The following is a 13,372-nucleotide window of genomic DNA, read 5'->3' as shown; positions in this document are numbered from 1 at the left end:
GGAGGGACGGTGGTTTGGGTGGTCGTAGGGGGAGGGACGGTGGTTTGGGTGGTCGTAGGGGAAGGGAGGGTGGTTTGGGTGGTCATAGGGGGACGGACGGTGGTTTGGGTGGTCGTAGGGGAAGGGACGGTGGTTTGGGTGCTTGTAGGGGAAGAGGCTGTGGTTTGGGTGCTTGTAGGGGAAGGGACGATGGTTTGGGTGGTCGTAGGGGGAGGGACGGTGGTTTGGGTGGTCGTAGGGGAAGGGACGGTGGTTTGGGTGGGTTTAGAGGGAGGGACGGTGTTTTGGGTGGTCGTAAGGGAAGGGACGGTGGTTTGGGTGGTTTTCGGGGAAGGGACGGTGGTTTGGGTGGTCTTAGGGAGAGGGACGGTGGTTTGGGTGGTCGTAGGGGGAGGGACGGTGGTTTGGGTGGTCGTAGCGGGAGGGACGGTGGATTGGGTGGTCGTATGGGAAGGGACGGTGGTTTGGGTGGTCGTAGGGGGAGGGACGGTGGTTTGGGTGGTCGTAGGGGGAGGGACGGTGGTTTGGGTGGTCGTAGGGGGAGGGACGGTGGTTTGGGTGGTTTTAGGGTCAGCGCTGTTTCTGTTGCTGCCCTCAGTGTTATGATGAGCTCCTGTACTTCCTTCAGCTGTGTTTCTGTGCTTCACCTCTTGGCCTTGCGGAGTCCAATGTGACATCCTGGGCGAAGATGAACTCTGCCTGTCCGCTTGCCTGCTGTCCCATGTCTCATGGTTTTCAGCATCATCTATGCAGTGTAGGTCAGAAGACTGGCGTGTCAGAAGGGCCTTTGGATCTTGACCCATGCTCTGATGGCTACATGCCCTCTGAGTCCACATTTGTGTTGCCACCCTCCTCCCAGGAAAGGCATTGACAGTCTCCAGTCCCGTATCCTACATGTCAAGCACCCACCCTGGCCCCACAAACACCCACATCCCCCAAAACCCATTGACCACCAAACACCCACATCCACCAGAGACCAACATCCCCCAAAGACCTGCCCTTCATTCTCCAAAGATGCCCCCAAGACTCCCCAGACCTCCAGCTGGGTCCCAAAACCCCATGGACCTCCAAAGACCCCGGCTCATTCTCGTTTGATGCCAAAACCAGACCTGCAGCATGGGGTGCTTTAAGGACCCCTGGTCCCACCCGGTGCCCAAGCTTGCAGCCCTCAGGGTGTCCCCGTGATGAGGCGACAGCGGTGGGATGGGTGGTCCCAGCACCAACAGCACCCACCTCTCGTGATGACCAGGAAGCAGATGCAGACCATGGCCAGGCTACCCCATAGACGACCTCTCATCTCTCCAGACCTCAGAGCCGGGGGCTGGGGGGTGGGCGGCGGGGGGGAGCTTGGCTGGTTGATCCGCCGCCAACCGCGCCAACCGCGGGTGGAGCAGAAATGTGACAGGGAGGATCGCCGGGGACTTTGGCCACAGGTAAGAGGTAGGAGGGATGAAACCTGAGCTGCGGGTGCCAAGAGCAAAGGGATGGGTGCCAACACCCATTTCCCAGCAAAGACATTGCCCCACGGGATGTGTCGTGTCACGGGGTGCCCAACACCTTCCCCTAAGGTCCACGAGACCCCTCTGGGCACAGTCCCCAACATCTCCAAGACCTTGTCCTGTCCCCACCAGCCCCAGCCATGGCTCATCCCTGCTGTGGAGTGGGGCTGGGGACGGGAGCAGGACGGGGACAGGGATGGGATGGGAAAGGGGACGTGGGGCAGGGCCGTGGGGCACGGGATGGGAAGGTGGCACCAGGCTGGGGACATCAGATGGCAGTGGGGTACCTGGCCAACCCTGTATGTCCCCCGCCCCAACCAACCCCAACCTGGGGACCCAACCAATGCCCCATAGAGGACCCAGGGACCCAACCAACGCCCTATAGCCCCTGCCTGAAGCCCTGCAGAGGATGGAGGCAGCTGCCTGCCTCTCCATGCCCCCACCCTGCTGTCACCCATGGAGGGGGTCACGGAGGAAGGGACATTTGTGGACACAGTGGCTGGGAGCGGGGGGGTCATGGTGGTGACACTCTATGGGGTGCTGGTGTTTGTGTGTCCCCCGATGTCCCCACCCAGGGTTGGGAGCAGTTCCTGGTAGGAAGCCACCCAGCACCCAGAAGTAACTGAGGTGACACCTGGGGGTGTCACCACCCGAGGGACACACTCGAACACTTCCTTGAGCGGGTGTCACGCCCCCCCCCAAGTGATGTGTCCCAGTGGGTGACAATGGGTCCCATGTGGGGACACCAGCGTGGGGAGGGGTAACATCAGGTGGTCTGGAAGGGTGGGGGGCAGTGGGGACACCCTGGTGGGGTGGCAGCACCTTGGGGGGAGGGGGGTGACAATGCCGTGGGCTGGCCCGGCCGTGGGGTGACAACCTCCTGTCCAGGGGTGGAGGTGACGCTGCCGTGGGGTGGCAGCGTCCTTGGGTGGTCCCGCCATGGGGTGACGCTGCTGTGGGGTGGTCCCGCCGTGGGGTGACACTGCCGTGGGGTGGCCCTGTCACGGGGTGACAGGTTTGGGGGCTGTGTGAGGTTTTGGGGTGAGTCTGTCCAGTTTTGGGGTACAGGGATGCTTTGGGGTGGATCCATGTAGATTTGGGGGTGAGTCGGGGGGGGTCTGTGTGAGGTTTTGGGGTGAATCTCTTGAGTTTTGGGGTACAGGGATGCTTGGGGGTGCACCCATGGCTTTCTGGGGTACAGTGCCCTTTTTGGGGTGAATCCCTGCAGGATTGGATGTGCCCCCCCCTTCGGCCCCCCCCGGCCCCACAGGAAGGCGTTGAGACCTGGCTGAGTCACCCCAGCCTGAGTCAGCCCCCCCTGGAGTGGGGGGGCTTGAGGGGGGTTGCCGGGGGGTGTTGGGAGTTCTGGGTGCTGGGGGGGTGTCTGGGTGCTAGAGTGGGGGTCTGGGTGCTGGGGGGGGCTGGCTGCTGGGGTAGGGTGGTGGGGTGGGGGTGCTGGGGGGGGTCTGGGTGCTGGGATGGGGTGCTGGGGTTGGGGTCTGGGTGCTGGGGGGGGTCTGGGTGCTGGGATGGGGTGTTGGGGTGGGGGTGCTGGGGGAGGTCTGGGGTCTGCAATGGGGACACGTGTGCAGGGGTGCAGTGGTCACGTCACACACACACACATGTGTGTGGGGAGGGGTGCCCCCCCACCCCATGTCTCACACACGTGTCCGTGCCCACCCACCAGCACATGCATGTCCCAGCATGACGGGCCGTGGCCCACCCCACCCCCGTGTCCCGCCGTCTGCTCCAGCCCCCGCCATGAATAATCCCCTTCCCGCCGCCTTTTTTGGGTGGAAAAGGAGTGAATTTGGGTTGTTGAGGAAATTCCTCTCCCTTTACTCCTTTCCCTGCTCCCCTCCCACCTCCGCCCGTGCCCACAATGGCCAATTTTGGGCAAAAAACTACCGGAAAAGGTGATTTTCCCAGCATATTTCTGGGCTGTAGGTTTGGGGGGGGGGGAACAACTCATGGTCCATGACACCCTCCACCCCCAAGATGCCACCAAGCTCAACCCCTGTACGAGCCCCTGGAGAATCCCCGTACGGGGGGACGTAGACCGGGGGGGGGTGCAAAAAGGATTGGGGGGGCTAAACCTATACCATGGGGGGGGTCTATGGAGTCAGTGGGGGTCTATGGGGCACTGGGGGGGTCTATGGGGTACCAGTGGGGCACTGGTGGGGTCTATGGAGCATCACTGGGGCGCTGGGGGGATCTATGAGTACTGGTGGGGTCTATGGGGGGGTCAACGGAGCACTGGGCATACTGTTGGGGTCTATGGGGTATCTATGGGCATTGGTGGATCTATGGGGTGTCAGTGGGGCACTGGGAGGGATCTATGGGCACTGGGGGGTCTGGGGGGGTCAGTGGGGCACTGGGAGCACTGGTGGGGCCTTTGGGGGGGTCTACGGGCACTGGAGAAGCCGCCGCGGTGGGTGTTGGGCCCGATCCTGGCACCGTTTCCGCCCGGGTTATTTTTACCCGGCAGCGGTTTGGCCACCGTCCCCCTTCCCTCCCCCGCCGCATCCGGAAATGTCTCTCGGAAGGACGCGGGTGTCCGGGCAAGGTGCCCGGCATCCCTGACCCCCCCGGGGGGGGAACCCAGGCGTCCCGGCACCCTGACCCCCCCCCCAATCCCACCGCCCCCATTGACCCCACTGGGGACCCAGGAGTCCCAGCACCCTGACCCCCCCCCAATCCCAGCACCCTCATTGACCCCACTGGGACCCAGGAGTCCCGGCACCCTGACCCCCCAAATTCCACCACCCTCATTGACCCCACTGGGACCCAGGAGTCCCAGCACCCTGACCGACCCCCCCAATTCCAGCACCCTCATTGACCCCACTGGGGACCCAGGCGTCCGGGCACCCTGACCCCCACCTCAGCCCCCCCCCAACTTCCCCACTGGGGACGCAGGCATCCGGGCACCCCTGGGGTTTCCCAACCCCCCGCAATGGCACCGCGTCACCCCGCAGGAAGGGGCCCTGGCGTCACCCCGGGGAGAAACCGGGGTTTTTTGGGGGGGGGGTGACACCCTGCCCCGATGCCTGCGTCCCTTGATATGTGACACCCCATCAGGTCACCCCATAACTGTGCCGAACAGGCACCCACAGGGATGGGGGGTCACGGGGGGGGCGTGGGGGGTACAGGCGATATGGGGACATTGGACATGGGGGGACACGGGGGATATGGGGGGACATGGGGACATGAGGGACATGGGGGGCACAGGACGTGGGGGGACATGGGGGGACATGGGATGTGGGGGGGCATGGGATGTGGGGGGACATGGGGGGACATGGGATGTGGGGGGCATGGGATGTGGGGGGTCATGGGGGGACATGAGGCACACGAGATGCCACTGGGGACACAGAGGGGACACAGGAGATGGGGAGACACTGAGGGCATGGGAGGGTCACAGGGGACACGGGGGGGGACACGGGGAGGGATGTGGGTGGTGACGTGAGGGGGGGACATGAGTGGAAACACCCCCCCCGCCCCCACTCTGCCCTTTAAAGCCGCTGCCGGGGCAGACGCATCCCAGAGCCGGGAGCAGCAGCACCGGACGAGAGCGGGACACCGGGAACGACACCGGGACCAAGACCGGGACACCGGGAACGACACCAGAATCAACACCGGGACACCAGGACTGACACCAAGACTGGGATACTGGGACTGATACTGGGACACCAGGACTAAGACCAGGACACCGGGACTGAGACTGGGACCAAGACTGGGACCCCAGGACCGACACCAGGACCAATATCAGGACACTGGGACTAAAACCAGGGTGGATACTGGGACAGCAGGACCATCGCTGGGACCAAGGCTGGGACACCCGGCGGGAGACCAGGGCTGACACCGGGACTGATACCACGACACTGGGATCGGGGCTGACACAGGGACACCGGGAACGACACCAGGATTGAGACCAACAGGTAAGGGGACACCAGCACCGGGACTGGGACCAGCACTAGGACTGGGACTGGGGCTGACACCGGCACTGGGACCAGCACTGGGATTGGGGCTGATACCAAGACTGGGACCAGCGCTGGGACTGGGACTGGGGCTGACACCGGGACTGGGGCTAACACCAAGACTGGGACCAGCACCGGGACTGGGGCTGGGACCAGCACCAGGACTAGGATTGGGGCTGGGACCAGGACTGGGACCAGCACCAGGACTGGGACTGGGGCTGACACCAGGACTGGGACCAGCACCAGGACTGGGACCAGCACCGGGATCACCATCAGGGTCACCTTAGTGCCCTGGGTGACCTCTGGACACCTGGGTCCCTCCAGGATGCGGGTGGCCCCAGTTGCCCTGCTGGCCCTGGCCTGGGTGGCCCTGGTGGGTGCTGGGACACCGGTGACGGGACGGGTGGCCCAACTGGTGACCGACTTCGGGTTGCGGCTCTTCCGGGAGGCAGTGGGACGCCGAGGGGACACCAATGCCATCTTTGCACCCCAAGGGGCCACCGCCGTCCTGGTGGCCCTCCAGTTGGCCACCGCCGGGCATGGCCGTCGCCAGCTCGATGTCGCCATGGGCTTCAGCATCAATGGTGAGGGTCACTGGGGTCCTTGTCCCCATGGCAGGGAGGGGTCGTGGGGTCTCTGTCTTCATGGGGGACACCAGGGGGTCCCTGTCCCCATGGTGGGGTGGGATGTTGGGTCCCCATCCTCATGGGGGACACCCCAAGGTCCTAGTCTCCACGGTGGGATGAGTTGTGGGGTCCACATCCCCACACCAGGTCCCCCATGTGTGTCCCCATCCCCATGCCTGCTCTCCCATGGGCGTTCCTGTCCCCACACTGGGTCTCCCCTGGGTGTCCCCACCCCGGGTCACCCACGGATACCCCCAGCCCCATGGCGTGACTCTGTTTCCCCCACCCCACAGATCCAGGGATGGCGGCGGAGCTGCGGGCGCTGCGCCAGGAGTTGAGGGGACCCGGTCACCTCCTGGCCGTGGCCGAGGGACTTTTTGTGGGGCGGGGGCTGGCGCTGACCCCCGGCTTCGTCCCCCGCTTCATCCGCACCCTTGGCCCCCGGCGCCTGGTCAGGGTCGACTTCCAACGCGGGGAGGGTGCTCGTGCCCTCCTCGATGCCTGGGTGCGGGAGCAGACACAGGGTGAGGACCTTGGGGGCCTGGGGGGGGGGGGCCGGACCCCTGGGTCCCTTGGGAATGGGGGTGATGGGTGCTCGGATGCCTGGGTCGCTTGAGAACAGGTGCTTGGATGCCTGGGTCCCTTGGGAATGGGGGTGATGGGTGCTTGGATGCCTGGGTCCCTTGGGAATGGGGGTGATGGGTGCTTGGATGCCTGGGTCCCTTGGGAATGGGGGCGATGGGTGCTCGGACGTCTGGGTCCCTTGGGAATGGGGGCGATGGGTGCTCGGACGTCTGGGTCCCCCATCATGGCGGAAGGGGACCCCAGCAGCACCTTTGTCTCCGCAGGGCTGATCCGGGAGCTCCTGCCCCCCGGTGTTTTGGGTGCCAGCACCCGCCTGGTGCTGGCCAACGCCCTCTACTTCAAGGGTGCCTGGATGAGACCCTTCCCCCCCGCCGCCACCCACCCCCGGCCCTTCCGCAGGGCCGATGGCAGCATGGTGACCGTCCCCATGATGGAGCAGACGGCCAAGTTCAACTACGGTGAGACCCCCACCCCGGCACCCGAACGCCTGGGTCCCCCCCATCACTGTCGGTCCCTCCATGTCACCCTGCTTGGACCCCCACCCTGGTGCCTGGATGCCTGGGTCCCCCTGTGTCACCCCGGGTCCCCCCATGTCACCCTCCTCACCCCCCTGCCCCCCCCAACTCCTGGATGCCTGGGTCCCCTCTGATGCCATGTCACCGCAGGGGACTTCGAGACGCCAGGGGGGGTCCCCTACGAGGTGGTGGAGGTCCCCTACGGCGGGGGGGCGGTGGCCATGCTGCTGGTGGCCCCGATCCAGCGGGATGTCCCCATCGCCACCATCACGCGCCTGCTCGACGCCCAACTTGTCACCACCTGGGTCACCAACATGAAGCCCGTGCCCCGTATCCTCGTCCTGCCCCGGTAAGCGCGGACACCTGGGTCCCCCGGGGGGGGGGGATGGGACACCCCCGGATGCCTGGGTCCTTGGGTGGGTGGGGGGGTGGCAGGTGGGATGCCCGGACACCTGGGTCCTTGGGTGACGTCCTCCATCCCACCCCTCGCAGTTTCTCCCTGGAGACCACCTGGGACTTGCGGGCACCCCTGAAGTCCTTGGGGGTCCGTGCCCTCTTTGACCCCAACGCCGCCGACTTCACCCCACTTTCAGGTAAAGGGGGGGGTGGGTGGTCCCTGGGTGGGTGTTGGGAGGACCCAGGCATCTTGGGGCCACCCCACACCCACCCGTGCCCCCCACCCATCAGCTGAGGAGCCCCTTGTCCTGGGCCAAGCCCTGCAGAAGGTGAGGATGGAGGTGACAGAGAACGGCACCGAGGTGGCATCGGCCACCGGTGAGTGACATTGGGGGGGGGGTGGGCAGACCCCTGAGTCCCTTGGGAATGGGGGTGATGGGTGCTCGGACCCCTGGGTCTCTTGGGAATGGGTGCCCAGACATCTGGGTCCCTTGGGAACAGGAGTGCTGGGGGGGGTCTCACCACTCTGCCTCCCCCACACACAGCCGCCATCGTTTACTCCCGCATGGCTCCCCTGGAAGTCCTCCTGGATCGGCCCTTCCTCTTCCTTGTGCGCCACAACCCCACCGGTATGGGGGGAATGTGGGGGGGGACTTGGGGGGCTGGGGTTGGGGTTGGGGGGTGGTCATGACCCATGGGTGGGGGTCTGGAGAAGATTCATGCCCCGGGGATGGGGGTTTGGGGGTTCAGTGCCCCATCAGTGGGGGTCTTGGGGGTTCTGTGCCCCATGGATGTGGGTCTGGGGTCTCTGTCCCCCATTGGTTTGGGTTTGGGGGGGTTCCCTGACTCCCTGACCCCTTTCTCCCCCCACAGGCACCATCCTCTTCGTGGGGCAGGTGACGGAGCCCTGAGTGCCCCACGGCGGGGTCAGCCCCACAGGGGGTTGGGCCCCCCATGGGGCGATGTGGGGCTGGGGAGAGCTGTAATTTATTGGGGAGAGTAATATATTGGGGGGGTCAACCCCCATGTCATGGTGTTGGGGTCAACCATCGTGTCATGGTGTTGGGGTCAACCCCCTGTCCCAGTGTCGGGGTCAACCATCACATCCCAGTGTTGGGGTCAACCCCCCCCTCATGGTGTTGGGGTCGCGTCCCAGTGTTGGGATCAGCCACCAGGTCCTGGTGCTGACGTCAACCACCACATCCCGGTGCCAGGGTCAACCATCACGTCCCGTTGTTGGGGTCCGCCATCACCTCCCGGCACGGATGTCAACCGTCACATCTCGCTGTTGGGGTCAACCATCACATCCTGGTGTTGGGGGTCAACCACCCGTCACACTGTTGGGGTCACCCCCCCGCGTCGTGGTCTTGGGGGTCACCCACCACGTCCCAGTGGGGTCGTCCCAGCGCTGGGGGCGGGTTTGGGCGTTCGGGGGTGCGAGGCGTCGGGTTTGATACAAAATAAAGAGTTTTTGGTAACAGCGTGGGCTGAGCTGGGCTGGGGGGGACCCCAAACTGCCCCTGTCACCCCCAGATCTGCCCCCGGGACCCCAAACTGCCCCTGTCACCCCCCAAATCTGCCCCCCTGTCACCTTGGCGACGGACCCTGGGGTGCCCCCTCCCTTGCCGTCGTCATGGAAACCCACCACCATCGCCATGGAAACGGGCCCCCCCCATCGTGGCTACGGAGGCGGGAGTCCCTCCCCCCGTTGTCATGGCGACAGGACGCTCCGGCCCCCGTTGCCATGGAAACACACACCCCCAGCAACCGTTGCCAGGGAGTCCCGCCCTGCCGCCGCGCTCCCTGGTTGCCACAGCAACAGCCCCGCCCCCTTGGGGGAGAAGCTCCTCCCCGTTGCCGTAGCGACAGGCCCCGCCCCTCCCGGAAGCGGCGGCGCATGCGCGGTGAGGCCGGGCCCGGCGCGGCGCTGCCGGGAGGGCGGAGAAGGGCCGAGTCCGACCCCACCGGCCCCGGGACCGGCCCCGGCCTCGGCCCCCGGACCCCGGTACCGGGACCCGGCGCTATGGTGAGCGGTGAGACCGGCCCGGGGCTCCGGGGGAGTCAGCGGGGAGGGAGGGGAATGGGGAGGGGGCGGGGGGGCGTGTCACGTGAAGGGGGGGTCACGTGAGGGGGGGCGGGATGGGTCCGGTGTGTCGGGCCTCCCCCTCTCCTCCCTACCAACCAGGCCTGACCTCTGACCTTTGACCCTGCCTTGGTCCTGTGTCGTCATCAGCCCCCCCACACACACACACCGTGACCTGTCCCCAAACCCAGTGACCCCCCCACTCCCTGTCCCCAAACCCCACAGTGACCCCCCCATACCCCCCAGCCGTCCCCAAACCCCACAGTGACCCCCCCCCATACCCCCCAGCCGTCCCGAAACCCCACAGTGATCCCCACGGACCCCCCAGCCGTCGCCACACCCCACATCCCCCCCCGCCCTGTCCCCAAACCCCACAGTGACCCCCACACACCCCACATCACCCCCCAGCCGTCCCCAAGCCCCACAGACACCCCCTCTGCCATGTCCCCCCGTGCCCTGTCCCCCTCCCGACACCCCCGTCCTGTCCCCAAGCCCCACAGTGACCCCCCCGCCCCACACCAGCCTGTACCCCACGTCCCCCCATACCCCGTCCCCATCCTGACACCCCATCCCACCCACCCCGTGCACCCCACACCGACCTTCCCCACGTCCCCCCATGCCCTGTCCCCCTCCCGACTGCCAGTTCCACCCCCCCAGGCCCCCCCCCAGCCCCACTGACCCCTCTTCCTCTCCCCAGATGCGGTTCATGCTCCTCTTCAGCCGGCAAGGCAAACTCCGACTCCAGAAATGGTACCTGGCCACCGCCGACAAGGACAAGAAGAAGATGGTGAGGGAGCTCATGCAGGTCGTCCTGGCCCGCAAACCCAAGATGTGCAGCTTTCTCGAGTGGAGGGACCTCAAGGTTGTCTACAAAAGGTGACTTCCCCCCCTTGCCCCCCCCAAAATGTCCCCAAGGCCACCCCAGCACACACAACCATGCTTTTGCAGGGGAATGACCAAGGTGGGTACGGCCACGCCACGTCTGGGGCCTGGTTGGGGACGCGTCTCCCTTCCCCGATGGGTTTTGGGGGTGCGTGGGGCCACCCCCCCAGCCCCATTTTGTCCTTATGTTGTCCCTGTGTGTCCCCCCCACCACCCCTCCCAGGTACGCCAGCCTCTACTTCTGCTGCGCCATTGAAGGGCAGGACAACGAGCTCATCACGCTGGAGCTGATCCACCGCTACGTCGAGCTGCTCGACAAGTATTTCGGCAGCGTGAGTGGTCACCAAAGGGGTTGGGGACACCCTGGGGGTGATATGGGGGTGCTGGACCACCCCAGGGCCGTGCTGGAGGTGCTTGGCCATCCTGAGGTCACCCCAAAGGCACCCTGGGGCAACGCTGTGGGTGCCAGGCCCCCCCAGGACCATGCTGTGGGTGCTTGGGCATCCTGAGTTCACCCCAAAGGCACCGTGGGACAATGCTATGGGTGCTAGACCCCCCCCCCAGCACTGTGCAGCAGCCATGGCCCCCCCCCAGGTCCATACCACAGTCATGGGCCGCCCAGTTTCATAGCACGGTCATGGGCCCCCCCCGCCATGGGCACAGGGCCACCCCAGGCCACCTTAATCCACCTGATCCCATTAACTCCACCGCCTTAATCCCCCCGGGAGCCGCTTAGCGCCATCACTAACAAGGATAATCAGGCTTAGCCACCAACGTGGGGGGGCCATGGGGGGAGTCATGGCCCCCCCCCCGATGATCGTTTCCTGCCTGCCCGCCGCCTGTTCTGTGCAGGTCTGTGAACTGGACATCATCTTCAACTTCGAGAAGGCTTATTTCATCCTGGACGAGTTTGTGATGGGGGGGGAGATCCAGGACACCTCCAAGAAAAGCGTCCTGAAGGCCATCGAGCAGGCAGATCTGCTGCAGGAGGTGAGGGACCTCCCCATGAACTGCCCCCTATGGGGCCCAAAGTCCCCTATGGACCCCTTATAGCCCTGTAGACCCGCCCATAGAGTCCTGGTACCCCCCCACACTCTGTTAACAACCCCTAATAGCCCCAGTGGGACCAAACACCTCCCAAAATCCCCTATGGACCCCTAATACCCCTATAGACCCCCATAGGGTCATGGTGCTCCCCAAACTCCCCTATGGACCCCCTGTAGGGTCCTGGCACCCCCCAACCCCCCCCTGCTACAGACCCCTCATACCCCCACAGATCCCCCCATAGGGTCCTGGTACCCCTTAAAGTCCCCTATGGACCCCTAATAGCCCCACAGGACCACAGGGTCCTGCCCCCCCCCCAAACTCCCCTCATACCTCTGCCAGCACCGCCCCCCCCCTGAAGCTCTGACACCCCCCAACTCCCCTAAACCTCCCAGGGACCCTCCCACACACCCCCAATGTTGTGTCCCCCCTGCCAAGGATCCCTTTTACCCTTCCTGCCCCCCATCCTTCCAGCCCCCGCAAACTGTGACACAGCCCCCCCCCCAAAAAAAAAGCTCCCAGACCCCCCCACTTTGTGCTGCAGCAGGTCGGGGGGGGCCACTGCGGGTGCTGGCTGGTGCAGGGAAATGAGTCACCGACACTGCAGTGTCGTGTGTGTCCCCCTCCACGGCACGTGGGCCACCAATGTGTCGTCCCCCCCAACCCAGTCACAGGTGACACCCAACCAACCCCCCCAGCCATGGGTGGCTGGCATCACCCCAAGCCCCATATCTAGGAGATACACCCCCCCGCCTGTGTATTTTGGGGAGGGTCTCCCCTTTGTGCCCCCCCCACTTAGCCCCCCCACCCATGGGTGGGCAGTGTCACCCCAACCCCTTATCTAGGGGGCCCCTTGTATGGGTTTTTTGGGGGGGGAGTCTCCCGTCTCCCCTTTGTAACCCCCCAACCAGCATGGGGGACCCCCCCCACCCATGGGTGGGCAGCATCACCCCAATCCCCATATGTAAGGCACCCCCCCTTTATCTTTGGGGGGGTCTCACCTTTGTGCCCCCCACCCATGGATGGGCGGAATCACCCCAAACCCCATATCTAGGGACACCCTCCTGGATGTTTTGGGGGGGGGTCTCACCTTTGTGCCCCCCTCTAGGGGCTCTCCCTGCGTATTTGGGGGGGGTCTCCCCTCTGTGCCCCCCCGTCAAACCCTGACCCATCTTTGCCCCCCCCAATAGGAGGACGAGTCACCCCGCAGTGTGCTGGAGGAGATGGGGCTGGCGTAGCCCCCCCCATATTTGGGGGGGGGCACCCCCACCTTAAGGAGGGAGTCGCTTCCCCCCCCAACCGCGGCTCAGCCACATGGGACCAGTCACACCCTGGAGACGACGACGGGGAGGGGGGACACACACTACATGGCCCCCCAAACTGTAAATATATATATACATATGGGGGCCTTGAGGGGGGGTGGTCCCCTATTTTGGGGGGGGGGAAACTCCGCTGGGTCCCTGTGCCCCTCCCATCACAGTTGGGGACACCCCTGTACCTTTTGTTTTGGGGCAGGAGGGGGGTCACAAGTAGATGCCCCCCTCCCAAACTGGGCACAGACCCTCAGGCCCCTTCTGGGGTGCTGGGGGGGTGGGTGGGGGACACAGGGTCACTCCTTTGGGGGTGTTGTCCCCCCCTTTTTTCTGTGCCCCCCCCCCATCATGGGACCACCACCCCCCTCCTGCTTTGGAATAAAGCCTGTGGAGACTCACCCTGTGCTTTGTGCTTTGGGGGGGCAATTTACACCTTGCAGGGGGCATTTCACCCC

General features: G+C 65.1%; 2 protein-coding genes across 2 annotated transcripts; both read left to right on the top strand.

The window, feature by feature from the left end:
• Positions 1 to 5,028: 5,028 nt before the first annotated feature.
• SERPINE1 (serpin family E member 1) lies at positions 5,029 to 9,073 on the top strand. The gene is made up of 9 exons (XM_069799739.1): positions 5,029 to 5,434; positions 5,798 to 6,057; positions 6,393 to 6,623; positions 6,948 to 7,142; positions 7,350 to 7,548; positions 7,692 to 7,792; positions 7,887 to 7,973; positions 8,141 to 8,224; positions 8,469 to 9,073. The coding sequence occupies exons 2-9, from the start codon at positions 5,799 to 5,801 to the stop codon at positions 8,504 to 8,506; spliced, it is 1,194 nt and encodes a 397-aa protein (XP_069655840.1). The 5' UTR covers positions 5,029 to 5,434; position 5,798; the 3' UTR covers positions 8,507 to 9,073.
• Positions 9,074 to 9,338: 265 nt separating this feature from the next.
• On the top strand, positions 9,339 to 13,315 carry AP1S1 (adaptor related protein complex 1 subunit sigma 1). The gene is made up of 5 exons (XM_069799738.1): positions 9,339 to 9,621; positions 10,376 to 10,554; positions 10,784 to 10,892; positions 11,413 to 11,550; positions 12,795 to 13,315. Exons 1-5 carry the CDS (start codon positions 9,340 to 9,342, stop codon positions 12,840 to 12,842), a joined length of 756 nt encoding a protein of 251 aa, XP_069655839.1. The 5' UTR covers position 9,339; the 3' UTR covers positions 12,843 to 13,315.
• The last annotated feature ends 57 nt before the right edge of the window (positions 13,316 to 13,372 follow it).

Source organism: Haliaeetus albicilla, chromosome 13, assembly GCF_947461875.1.
Source record: "Haliaeetus albicilla chromosome 13, bHalAlb1.1, whole genome shotgun sequence".
Lineage (NCBI taxonomy): Eukaryota > Metazoa > Chordata > Aves > Accipitriformes > Accipitridae > Haliaeetus > Haliaeetus albicilla.
This window is presented reverse-complemented; position numbering and strand designations above follow the sequence as displayed.